Source organism: Taudactylus pleione, unplaced genomic scaffold, assembly GCF_031769625.1.
Source record: "Taudactylus pleione unplaced genomic scaffold, aTauple2 ptg001661l, whole genome shotgun sequence".
Classification (NCBI taxonomy): domain Eukaryota; kingdom Metazoa; phylum Chordata; class Amphibia; order Anura; family Myobatrachidae; genus Taudactylus; species Taudactylus pleione.
Window position 1 is genome coordinate 3987324 of NW_028286058.1, and position 14212 is coordinate 4001535.

Consider the following 14212-nt stretch of genomic DNA (forward strand, 5'->3'; position numbering starts at 1 on the left):
AAAAATTTTTTAACCTCTTGCCTGGCGTGGTCACATCAGATGCAGCCACACCAAGCCTGGCTTTGCCGTTGCATCTGATGCAACCAGTCAGAAACGCTTACTGGGCGCTGCTGGAAGTTAATGTTCCAGCAGCCGCCAATCTAAGAGGGACCTGCCAGCCCCTCTGCACCCGCAGCTCCACCCCAAATTTATCCCGATCACACTGCTGGCCAGTGATCGTGCAGTGTGTGTGTAGTGAGTGAGTGAGTGTGTGTGTGTGTGTATGTATGTATATATATATATATATATATACACACACAGACACTGGGTATATATATGTATAATGTATACACTGTCATACTGTGGGTGTATGTGTACTGTGTGTAGATATACAGTGTCCATCTTTGCCCCCTATTCCGCCCTCCGCTCTGTCCTACCGTGCCCCCCCAACTTTGCCACAGCTCCACCCCACCAACCCCCATCCCCATGGCTCCCTCCCACCCCCCTTTCTCCGTCCCGCCTGTTCCACACTGAGTCTACACCTCTTATACAGTAATTTATTTGTCGGATTTTTGAACTGTAATACTATCTTTTTCAAAAATATATTATCACATTATGTAATAATGCCAGTCAAGTGGTTAACTACTTTATCTGTTTATTTTTTTTTGTATGCGCGCGTGTACGTGTATGTGTGTGTGTAGACCAAACCCCCACAGCTCTGGTCACGCCCCCATCGTGCTGGCCATGCCGCCTGCGGCAGCGCACGATAGGCCCTTCATAAATTTCAGCTCCAGGCCCATGTGGACCTTATTCTGCTACAGCCAATCGGCCGTTCGCTATGTCTGGCCTGACATCACAACTGGGCGGGCATCTAACAAGACGGCAGCTACCAAATCATGGAATGGCCAGCACAGACTGCAGGCTTAAACCCTGTCCAGCTGGTTTGGGATGAACTGGACAGAAGGGTGAAACCAAAACAACCTATAGGTGCTACACATTTGTGGGAACGTCTGCAACAGTGCTGGGCAGAACTCCCCAAACAGTATTTTATTTCTGTTGTAGAAAGATTGCCACGGGAGTGTTCGGCGGTTATATCTGCAAAAGGCGGCTAATTTGATTAATGAAAAATTTTGATTCAATTCTGTTAAACAACATGATCTTATGATATATACAGTATATAGATATATATAGATATATATATATATATATATATATATTTTTTTTAATTATTTACTTGTTCTGTGTTTTAATTTCAGAGACCATTGAGACATTAAATATGTAAATGTCAATCAAATGTGAAAAAATTGGTGTGTTCTAAAACGTTTGACCCCTAGGGGGTATATTTACTAATGAGCGGGTTTTTAGAAGTGGAGATGTTGCCCATAGCAACCTATCAGATTCTAGCTATTATCTTCTAGAAGGTGCTAGATAAATGTTAAGTAGAATCTGGTTGCTATGGGCAACAATCTCCACTTCTGAAACGCCGCACTTTAGTAAATATACCCCCTAGTTGGCACTGTATATTGCAGTAGAGTATGTGTAAGGCAATAGATTAAGGACAACTGAATGTGGAAGCCCTCTTTAACTTTTGATAATCAAACGGTGTATTTTTCCTAATACAATCTGCTTATTATGGGTGCATCCATCAGTAACCATAAATTCTAGCTCTGTCATTTATTAGGATTATAATTAGTGACATGTAATAAGGTGTTTTTCTGAAAGGTAATTTATTCTCAAAATTTGTCTTTGCCAAGAACACAAGATCGATATCTTCTGTAATGCAGGAAGCATCCAATATGTCATTAATCTCTTTATCTGACTGAGAGGTCACGCAGTGTTCTCCCACGTGCCATAAATATCGTTATCTCAACAGTGGCTGTAAAATGTATTTGATAAAATCTGGCTGACCGCGCTCTTGGTTTCAGGTGCAAGAAAACCTTTTTCGTTGTAAAATAAAACCCTAAATCGATATAACAAAAAAAAATAATTTTTGGCGTTGTGCCATGAAACGCCTGATTTTTAGTATTTCTACTGTCACTATTATATTATCTACGTAGAGGTTTAGCCCTTGGGCCTTACTTGCAAACTGGTCTCCTAACGAGAGCTGCCCAGCTGCAGCAGGTCTCTTACAGTCTCGCCATGGGCAGCAGGGACTGCCTTAGACTTGTCAAGTTGCTGCACAGCCCCAGTAGCGATGAGACCTCCCAGTGGTATAAGGTCCGGGTTCTGGGATTAGGTCATCTCTGGACTCCGGCAAGAGATCTTGTGATTCCATCACTGTAAGGACTAAAGATCAGGAAATCGGGTCCGGATTATGTCATTGTGAGAACTTCCAGAATGAAGTTCCTGTGTGTTCCTGCTTAAAAATAGTACTGGGTGCATAGCTACCATAGTTGCAGGGGTGGCATTTGCTGGAGTGGCCCACAGCTGCTGGGTGGGGTTTCCCACCTCTCTATGCCCCATATACATTGACAGGTGGGATAAGAGTCTTTTTTTCACCCTTGGGAGTTCCATGGGAGCCCATATAAAATAAGGGGTTAATGTAGCAAGCAGTGAAAAGAGTGAAGAAGTGGACCAGTGGAGGAGTTGCCAATGGCAGCCAATCAGCTTCTTTCTATAATTTTATAGAATGTACTTGATAAATGCCATCTCGAAGATGATTGATTGCTATGGTCAACTACTCCACTGATCCACTTCTCCACTGTTTTTCGCTGCTTGATACATCAGCCCCTAAGTGTCTTGTGATGCCTCCTGGTCTTGCACATAGTGTCGGTGTACGTCCATGCCATAGAATTTGCTCTTCCAGCTGTGGACCTTGCTGGAAATGGTGCTTGGTGAAATGAGTACTAAATACCTGCTTACTGACACCACAGTCATGCAGTTAAATGTTCTTATTACAAGTTGTAGTCAAAAGGTCGACAGTCACAATGTGAACAGTTATGATGTTGACCCTGGAGAGTTCAAGGGGCTATTAGTTGAAAGAATAAGTTGAAGTGAAGCCTCCACTACCTCTGAGAATGGGTAAGAGTGAAGTTCTTCTTAGACAGCACAGCACAGAATCCCACTAACCTACAGCAGCATACTGGCTGATTCTGGGAGACTCCCAAGTCTCCAAGGAGAGTAGACTCCCCCATCCCAACCACTCTCCCAGTTAAGTGGGTGGTTTTGGGGCCTGATGGCTCCATTCATGAGGAGTCTCGTCATTGTGGCACCACAAAATGTCAGATTAAGCAGCAGGGCGGGGTGGGGGTGAGCTCATGTAGTCACCTTTGTCCACAGCTCATGTAGTCTACTTTGGTCTGTAGGGATCTTTTAGTTTTTCTAGTCATACATTTAGGGGCTAATTCAGAGTTGCACATGGCTGCAACTGCTTTAGGTTCTTTTGCAGTAATGTGCGACTTTATGCTAATGCTAGTATAAACCCTTCCCCTGGTGTAGAGCCACGTGCCTGGCTGTGCAAGAACTGAGATGCCCACTTGGTGCGTCTTTAGGTGCAACGATCCTACTTCGTCGGTCTTTAAACACTACCATTAGACGCACCATTGGGTCTTGCACCTGCCCTAGGTGCAGAATCTATATCAGAATAAGGCCTCCAATAAAGCGATTAAGCATCTGAGACCATAGCCGGTTAAGCGACACACCCGTGACACCCTCATAACGTCTACAACTCCAAGCATCTAATTAGCCACCACCTCACAGTCACCACCCAGAAACGCCCAATACACTTCTGAGACTGTACGTCTCAATTGCTACTGCACCTCTGTGCCTACACGCCGTGAGAGACGTATGTCCTGTGCAACTTTTTAGCGACTTAGACGCATGAGCAGTTGAAAAAAATGACCCATTTATGTAAATATCAGCTTTGCGTGCATGTTAGGATCAGGCCGTTACAGTTCGGATTTGTTTGCCAGTATTGGCCGTATTAAGCTTAAACTGCACAGTGGTTTTTAGTTAGAAAATGATTTACCAAACAATGTTCTCCTTTATGTTCTCCTGATCAGCTGAATGCTGTGGCAGAGGTAAGTAAAATACAGTATTTAGCATAAACGTATTAAACTCCACCCAATACTAGGGGGTATATTTACTAAAGTGAGAGTTTTTGGAAATGGACATGTTGCCCATAGCAACCCACCAGATTCTAGCTATTATCTTCTAGAAGGTGCTTGATAAATCTTAAGTAGAATCTGATTGGTTGCTATGGGCAACGTCTACACTTCTAAAAACTCTAATTTTAGTAACTATACCCCTAGGTTTTATGATTTTAGGGAGCTGTTCTTTAATTATAATTTCACACCAGCCTACGCTAGAACCAGCTGTGCTAGTTAGTGATGGTTAGGAGATTAAGGTGTATGTAGATCCCCTCCCCCCACTCACTGCTTGATTTTGTCTTTTGCAGTTAAGATCCCACAATGCTGTGTGGAGGAGACCTGGTGGCATTTCCTGGTCATTATCATGGCGGCAGTGGTCCTCTTCATAGTGGTTATTATGTGCTACAAGGCAATAAAAAGGTAAGCCAGGGGGTCTACCAATATCTGCTCCCCACCAAGTAGATCTAGATCGACGTCTCATAAATAACAAGAAATCCAGGAGGCCCTGACACTCTCCGGGCTTGGTACAGTGGTGATATCATCTGGTTTAAAAACTTTTGCTGAAAGTTTGAAAACTGAAGAATTTTAGACGGGAAGAAGCTTAATCCCTGCCGAGAGCTTGTAGACTAGGGAAAGTACCTACCTGAGTAAAAAACACAAAAAGATACAGTATGGCAACACAAAGTCTATGGGGTATAGTTACTAAAGTGCAGGCCACGCCCCCTTTGTGTGATGTCACACAGGGGCAGGACACAAACGCAAGTGATTACAGCAATGCCCGGAGAATTCTGAGGATGCTTCGGGGAGCTGTAAGGGCAGCGGTGTGACCGTCTGAGGCTTATTAAGGACTGCAGGGTGTTATTCTAGACACCGTGTTAGTCAGATGAGGCTAGCAGAAAAAAAGCTCAGAGGGCCAGACCAAATGATTCCGGGGGCCTTATATGACCCCCGGGCCTGAGGTTCCCCATCCCTGTTCTAGAAGGTGCTAGATAAATGTTAAGTAGAATCTGATTGGTTGCTATGGGCAACATCTCTACTTCTAAAAACCTGCATTTTAGTAAATATACCCCTATGGGCCTGATTCAATTAGCCGGATATGTCTTCAGGGGATGATTTCTGCACGCAGCCTATGTAAGGGCAAGCTGTAATCAGCGACCACAATAGGCTCATTTGTGTGCAGCACGAGCTGCTCTCGGCTACTCCAGATAAAGGTGATGATGTCAGACACCTTTGGAGATAATAGGCAAAAAAAAAGCATCTAAGGGCCTGATTCAGACCCACTCGCGAGCGGCTGTCCGCTCGCAAGTGGGTCGATGGTCTGCACTGAGCATGCGCACGACGGAGGGAGCTCCGTCGTGCGCATGCGCCAGACACGACGAGCGAAGGACTTTCCTTCGCTCGTTGTGTCCGATCAAAGGGGGCGTGCTGTCAATGTTGATTGACAGCACGCCCCCTTTGGTGGGCGTGCCGGGGGCGTGCCTCCCTGACGGGGGCGTTCCCACGGGAACACCTCCCGTCAGAAGCCGGCCCACTGACATCACTAGTGATGTCAGTGGGAGTGATTTTGGCTCTGATAGAGCCAAAATCACTCCGGAGCAACCTCAACCGCAGGCTCCGGCTCGCAATTTCGATGGTCGCGATGGTCACGACCATCGCGGCCATCAAAATGCACGCTCGTATAGCGTGTGGGTGGTGACCCACAGCTATACGAGCGTCCAGGAGGACGCTCCATGAAAATGGAGCCCGGCCCTCATGCAGAGCGTGCGCTCTGCTCAGAGCATACGGCTCTGAATGAGGGCCTAAATCAATAAACCCAGCAGGGACTGAAAATAAATGATGAAAATACGAGGAATATAGCAATTTATGTAAGAACCAGCCATGCTTAGTAGTACGTATGATTAGTTTTATGAGAAGTTATGTCTCCAATCATTAATTACAGAGGACATTATGGTGTTATCCGCTAGGCATTTTTGGGATGAGGAAGGAATTTTTGGTCCCCTTGTAAGACTGAATTGGCAACTGTTACACTAGCGGTTTCGTTCAGCCTTCCGCTGGAGCAATGCTGTTAGAATAGCTTTTATCAACTATGTAACAATGGTTGTGCTGAAAAATGGCTGTTTAATCTACTGTTTTGTAGCAGCGACTGTTATGGAGTATACCGATATACACTTTTATATAAATTGTAATATTAAATCAGCAGTCCTAGGGAAAAAAAATGAGGTACTGATCATTTTCCCATAGTTTGTCTCTTCCAGCTGTTATTAATTACCATGGCAATCACAGTCACATGCCACTTGATGCAGTAAGCAGAGAGGCTTTGGAAAACCCCTCTGTGCTCTGTCTGCTCAGGACACCTTAAATGCTGTCTACCCCTTCTCCTCTGCCTATGCCTATGCCCTTTCCCTCCCGGCACAGGGTCGGATCAATGTCCCGTCCTCCAACAGAAGCAGCCAGGAGAATTATGAATACAGATGTGTCAGTTGTGGGCAATTGGATGGCTGCGGTAATACTGGGCTAAGGGGGAGTTGTAATAAGCCTTAGAGAGAGATAAAGTACCAACCAATCAGCTCCTAACTCATGTTACAGGCTATGTTTGAAAACTGACAGGAGCTGATTGGTTGGTACTTTATCTCTCATCCACTTTATCTCTCCAAAGGCTTAGTACATCTACTAAGCACAGAAATGGTGACATCACTAAGTCAGAACAAAATCATAGTTGCCGACAATCTGGCTGCCTCCTCGGCGTTGTGCGGCAGGGGGCGGGGCCACGATGACGTGATTCAGCGCAAATAACGTCATTGGCTCCCCCTGGACTGTCCACTTCCATTGTGTATATGGGCGGCTGCAGGGAGGAAAGGGGACGCCGGTTAGGGGGGAGGATTAATCTCTGGCTGGGAGCCACCTTATTTGCGGGACCTTTCAGGAGGGTAGGCAGGTGTGAGTAACATACATGAATGATACATGTGAATTTACCTGGACACTTGTGTCATTCTACTGAGATATTGAATATACAGTAACTACGTATTCTTTTTAGAAACTTCTGTTTTGTCCGTCTTCGGGATACCCATGCAAATGATAAAGATATTATTATAAGTCACTGAGGAGTTAAGGGAACATACCATGTATACAGGTCATGTAGGACAAGGTCACATCTAATATCCATATGATTGAAATCATTTAGTAGGGTGTTCAGTGTTCCTTATAGGAAGTTTCCCAATGAACATTGAAAAGGTGACATCAGACCTAACTGACTATAAGCAATAATGTCTGAACTCACACATAGGGGGGAATTCAATTAGGTGCGTGTTTGCAAAAGACATTAAACTCGCACACTTCGCCAATTCAATAAAAAATGTAAATTCGCACTACTTGCAGCGAGAATGTGCGAAGTTTGTCCAAACAGCGAACAGGGAAAATAACATAAAAAAGTGGGGAGACCTTCCCGGGCCCCAACAAAGTGACAACTTCATTAGCAGAATCGTATAGAAGACTGTAATACTGCTTTTATACCTAAATTTCGGGTCTGACCCGGAATTTAGCCAGCGCCAAGCCAGGAAATTCCTGAGTCGGCTCCGTTCACACCAGAGCCTGGTCTGCAGTGACCCGGCTCTTCCGACGTGGAAGATGATGTCATCTCCAAGCGCCACTGAAGCCGGCCAGTGCGGCGCGCTCCAGATCATCGTGACCCGGATTGTGCCGTTTACACTGCAGAGTTTCACAGGTTATTCCCGTGCTAAACCCTGCAAGTTACCTGGGTTGGATTGTCTGGTCACTCGACCCGGAAATCCAACCCTGTCCTCTTTTACACCAAGGAGCTACCCGTGTTAAACCTGAAATACATAGGGGGAGGGGCCCTAGATTGCACACCCTAAGCACAGTGTGAGGAGCTACCTGCTGAGACTTGTAGTGCTGCAAGCATAAAGATACAAATGCACACTCTAACCATGCTGAACCTAATAATATAACTGCTAAATAACATCACAGAGGTTCTTTGCATAATAATAATCATAAATATGGGCCTGCCCACCGCGTCCAGGTGACCTCTATCAGGCAGGTCCCTAACACTCCTATGGTACAAATATAGGGCAAGGGACCCCACAGGCCAACCCAGCAGAACCGCCCCGTGGCATCACACTAGTGTTAGTTTTAAAGTGAGGGTTAAAGAATAATAAAGAAAGCCTTTGTGTTAAGTCCTACATAAGTAGGAGGTAATAGTAAAAAGTGTATAAAGTGCTACATACAGACCCTCCAACTATACCGATTTGGCCGGTACAGTACCGTTTTTTTATGGTCTGTACCGATTGTACCGGATGAGTAGTACAATCTCCTGACTTCTACAGCAGCGCTGCGGGGACATAGACTCCCGCAGCGCTGCTGAGTAACAGGTGGCTCCGTCGTCTGTATGCCGAGTCAGCGCTCAGTCTCACTTGTCTTTTGGGAGCTTCTCCAGTCAAAGTCTCGCGAGATGATGACGTCATCATCCCGCGAGACAAGGACAGAGAGCAGTGAGGTTGAGCTAGGGCTTCTGCATGATCACATACCCGCCCCCTTTAGAATTTACCACGCCCCCTTTATTTATGGCCACGCCCCCTGTACCGTTTTCTATATTTGAAATGTTGGAGGGTATGCTACATATATAAAAATCAAACTAAAGAAGTGGGAGGGTGCTAATCAAGGTGGGAGGAGTCTCGTCCTTCCAGTGTACATACATACACACAGTACAAACCTGAAATAACCCAGGTTTTAGCGCTGGTGTACAGTGGGCATAAGGAAAGTACTGTACACTTTTAAAAGGTGTCAAATGGCTGATTTGTGCATTTTGTTTAAATATAAAGGAAGTAAACGGAAAATAGAAAAAAAAAATGCTTTTGGGGTAATTTGAGGTGACTAAAAAAATGTTAAAAAATAAATAAACAATTATTTTCCTTGAAATAAATACTTTAGTCAAATTTGGGGTGCATTATTTAGCAAAAAAAATATTATTTTGGTGTAATTTGAGGCCATTTTTTTTTTTTTTTACCCCCAAAATGACATGTATTTATTGGCACAATTAAGCTAATTGAATACTTCCAAATGCCTACTTAGTCATTAGGGGGGAGGGGGTATTAAAAGGTTCTGTAGCAAGTCCCAACATTTTTACCTTGAATAGAAATTTTCCCTACATTTTCACCTGCTCAGGTGGTACTGACAAAAACACGGGAGTTTACTCTGAAAAATAAATGTGACTTTGGAATTGAATTGCAATGCAAAATTTACGTGAATTCGCTTCACGAGACCAAATTCGCACATAATTGAATAATTGAATTCCCTCCATATGCCCAGATATCATTTACAGGGGTTTTTAGCTACATTAACTTCTTCATTCAGGCAATTCATCTTTGTTTGGCCAGTTTTAACAAACAGAGGGGGGTCTATGGACCTGATTCAGACCCGCTCACTAAGAAGTGTTCGCACGCAGCCAGCTGATTGTTTGCATTTTGCACATGCGTACGCATCGCAATGCGCGTGCGCGAACCAGTGCGAGGGATCGGGAAGCGTACATTCCCTGCGCATAGACAGCCCGGCTGAATGAGTGACAGGAGAGGCCGTTTGTGGGAGGTAACAGGGGCTGGCCACTAGAAAGGGGGGAGTGGAGGTGTGAACGCAGGCGTGCCTGAGCGTCTCAACGCCGTTTCATAGGCGTGCATAATTAAGAGGCAGCGTCATAGTACATGTCACCTGGCTGGATTTCACACTGAAGTGCTCGCACTGCTTGTGGTAGGGTATGGTCCGCCACAATCGCTGCGTATGGTTCTGATGTTACCCGATGTACCGATGGTTGCATACACTTCCTGGAGATGACGTGCGCAAGTGGGCGTCTTAAGACAGGCTGGTGGGCGTCTGCATACACAGAGCGATCGCACGCTAAGACATAGTGGGCGTGCTAATGCCTTGCCGGGTGATCGCTTGTCTTTGTCGAAATTTTCATACGCATCTAGCGTGCGAACGCATCTAGCGAGCGGGTCTGCATCCGGCCCTATGTACAAAGCCTTGAAGCAGGGACGTATTCCCTGTCCAGGACCCCCCCTCTCCCTGGCGGCCGACAGCAGACTGACGGCTAACTGCAGCAACTTTAGACTCTGTGCCCAGAGTCGACTGCGCATGCGCTGGTCACGGGAAAATGGTGCGGCCGCCGTTTTCCCAGCGATTTCCTCACTGTGCATGCGCAAAACGACAGGAAAATGGCGGTGGCAGCCATTTTCCGAGGTTTTGTGCAGGGCTGAGACACTGGACGTGGGACCTTGGAGAGATAGATAATAGAAAATATGGGTGCAGGGTGTGCGGTGTGGGCCCCCCTGGACCCAGGGGCCCATGTGCACCGTACACCCTGCACCCATTATAAATACGCCCTTGCCTTAGAGAGAGATAAAGTGGACGGAGATTAAAAAAACATACCAATCAGCTCCTAACTGTCATTATTCAAACACAGCCTGTAAAGTGGCAGTTAGGAGCTGATTGGCTGGTACTTTATCTCCGTCCACTTCCTCTCTCTCCAAGGCGGTATCCGGTCTATAGATCTACAGTAAAAAGGTAGAAGACGTCTAGATAGACACCAGATGTTAGACAGGCAATAGGTCGACAGGGACAAAAGGTCGAGAGGGGAAATAGGTCGACACACTAAAGGTAGACATGTAAGAAGGTCGATAGGTACAGATGGTCGACGGGATCAAAAGGTCGACATTAAAATGGTCGACAACATCTGATTTTTTTTGTTTTTTTTTTAGGGTTAGGCACTTACCAGGTGGTTAGGGTTAGGAACTAGAAGGGAGCGTTAGGGTCAGGCACCTACAATGACAGTTAAGGTTAGGCACCAGGAGGGAGGGTTAGGGTTAGGCACCAAGGGGAGGGTTAGGGTGAAGATTAGGGTTAGAAAAAAAAAAAAACATGCGTAGACCATTTTCATGCCAACCATATACATGTGGACCTTTTGACCCTGTCAACCATTTGTACCTGTCGACCTTCATACATGTCTACCTGTAGTGTCGACCTATTGCCTGTCTAACATCTGGTGTCTACCTTTTTACTGTAGATCTATCAAACCATAACCCTCGAGGTCTTAGTACATAGACCCCAGAGTCATCAAGGAAGGTTAGCGGTGCTCCATCCCCCAGCGCACTGATGCTCTTCATGAATATTTTTATTCCTTCGCTACAACAGTATATGTTTAACCATTGCGTGGAGACATATCAGGCACAAATCCTGTCTTGTTTTGCTCACAAGACTCTGAATTTTCTGAAAATAAGGGATACATAAAGATGTCTTCATACATCTAGCCTCAAAACGCCAAAAGGCGCGAGATGCCTGACGCAATTGAGCCACCTAGTCCCGTGCTACTCTGCTTGCACTTGGTGTCATTTTCGACGAAAAATGCATCGTAGTCACTCTGCAATGCGCCCAAGACGCACCAGTAGACTGCACTGATTAATTTGATGTGAGCAAATGTATATCGTATATCTGTGTGCGGCTGAGCCAGTATACAAAGCACAACCGAACTTGGTGTGGACAAAAGCTGTGGCTGCTGCATTGTAACACTTCATATACAGATTCAGACTCAGTCGCTGACAGATATACAAGTTTCGCATATCCAATGAATCAACGCTCTCATGGTGTCTTCGTTTTATTGCATTGCAGCCAATATGCATTTTTGGGTGAAAGAGACGCTCGGCGCAGAGTCCCACATGACCTGGTGCGCCCAGAGGGGCTGTTCGGCGTGACTGCAGCAGTAGTCTATGAGGACACAGCTGTAGTAGTTTCCCGAATGTGGCAATTGCCGAAATGAAGCTAAATTTCATTGGTGTAACAGATAGGATTGTTTTATCTTTCTGAGTAGCTGTAACTTTGTAACTTTTTGGCTACAAATGGTTTCCACTCAAATGGGTTGGAGTTACGTATCTGTCCTCTTGCATCCTTTCCCAATGCTACTGTATTACCACTTTTCATGGTTTGTTTTGTTTTTCAAATATGACATGAGTGCTTTGCCTTTGCCCCAGAGACACAGAAACTGAAGAGGACAGAGGACATGCTATTTATATATTTATAAAGCTAGACAAATGGCTGCATCAAACCAGGCGTCAATTAGCTTTCTAAACCTACTAGCCTTGAATGGAAATACGTTTAAGTTGCATGCAGAGGACTGAGACCTACTCACCCTTAGCAGTCATTAATGGAGACAATACTAAAATTAGATCACTATCTGGACTGACATTGCACACAAAAAACAGATTTTCACATGCAGAATAATATCATATACTAAATATGGACTTCGAACTTTCAATATAAAAATCATGTTTTGTATTATATTTGTTTGTTGGCCAATATATTCTGTGAGCTTCCCCATATCACTGCTGCTATAGTGTAGTTCTCACCAACAACCGGTTACTTTCGCAGTCTAGAAGACGATATTACACTCTGTCATATTACGTTTTTACATCCTGCTTTACAGACTTCCAGAAACTCTTGGGAATTAGACGATTCTCATTTAACTAATAAGAAAAGCGATATATAATATTCTAGTGGTGGATCATTTCGTGTGGGCAATTCATGTGTTTTTTTTAATTCATACCGTTCAATTGTTTGTCAAAATGGTTCACAATTTATTATTAACATTGATGCCACCCTGTGCTTGTAAATAAGCATGCAGCTTTGTCTGTCGACACCAGGGATGAGGAACCTCAGGCCCGGTGGCCGTATAGGCCCCTGGAATCATTTGGTCAGGCCCTCGGTGCTTTTTTCTGCTAGCCTCATTTGGCTAGCAGGGTGCCTGGAATAGCACACTGTAGCCAGAATCTATGCAGCAGTGCCGCCTGGAGCATCCTTAGGACACTTCAGATGGTCACACCGCTGCCCTTACAGCTCCCCGGACCATCCTCAGGATGCTCCGGGCATTGCTGTAATCATTAGAGATTGTGGCCCCGCCCCGTGTGACATCACACGGAGGGGGACGTGGCCTGCACAGAGCCTCCAAAAAAAGTTATATATATCAAATTGGCCCACGGCAGAAAAAAAGGTTCAACACCCCTGGTGTACACCTATCCTTAAAGCCTTGAAAAATGTGGCTATGCCATGCCATGCATCCTGGCGCTCAGTATTTTTGTGGAATTTGTCTTTTACGGAGCGCTGATGTAACAAAAGCACAAAGTATGCATGTCCTGTACACCATTAGTGGTTTTGCGTGCTATAGAAGTGTGGCAAGGACGCCCATCTGAGTAAAAAGGCGAGAAACTGGGGGGCGATATGACTGAGCTGAGCCATCCTTCCCACCACGCGGCATTGTGCAAATTTACACTGCTACGATTGCGAGAACGGTGTAAATTCTAAGTCCCCAGTGCACTACGATCCTGTTGGAATGCACCTGTGGTCAATTCAGTATGAAAAGTCAGTAATCTGAGCTGTCATGTCCCCTTCTTTCCCTGTTCACTATTATAAAGAAAAGACATCAGTATCGGTGAGGTGTAAAAGGTCGATAGTATAAAGGTCGCCATTCAGAAGGTTGACTGGTTGTGAATGTCAACAGTAAAAAGGTCATTAGGTTGACCATCATTGTGTAGACGTGTTTAGGTCAGCAAGGTTAAATGTTCGACACAGTTAAAAGGTCGACAATTAACATGTTGACACTAAAATGTCGACACATCCTTTTTTTGTAATTTTCGACTAAACCTAATGACCATGTCAACCTTTTTACTGTCGACTTTCAGGAAATGTCGACCTTCTGAATTTTGACCTTTGTATTGTCAAGTAATCGATTGGTATTCTCAGTATCATAGGGGTTACCACTGCTGAGCCCAAAATATAACTGTCAATAATGTGTTGTAGAGATAAATGTGTATCACTTTATATATGTAGCAGACATATGTGCGATTGTTGAGCACTATACAGTATATGATTAACCTCTAAAAAGAAATAGCGGGGATGTTGTCCATAGCTCACCAATCAGACACTAGGGGATACATTTATTAAAGTGAGCGTTTTTAGAAGTGGAGATGCTGCCCATACCAACCAATCAGATACTAGCTATTATCTTCTAGAAGATGTTACTTAAATGTTAAGTAGAATCTGATTGGTTGCTATGGGCTACATCTAGAATTCTAAAAACTCTTCCTTTAGTA

At 44.8% G+C, this 14212-nt stretch overlaps 1 protein-coding gene across 4 annotated transcripts in view; it reads left to right on the forward strand.

Annotated features, from left to right (window-relative positions):
• Nucleotides 1-14212, forward strand: part of PRIMA1 (proline rich membrane anchor 1) — a 130458-nt gene that overhangs the window by 65878 nt on the left and 50368 nt on the right. For all 4 annotated transcript variants that reach the window (XM_088464368.1, XM_088464365.1, XM_088464366.1 and 1 more), the window contains exon 4: nt 4376-4487. In XM_088464368.1, the coding sequence (XP_088320494.1) occupies nt 4376-4487 (112 nt within the window). The remainder of the gene's footprint in view (nt 1-4375; nt 4488-14212) is intronic.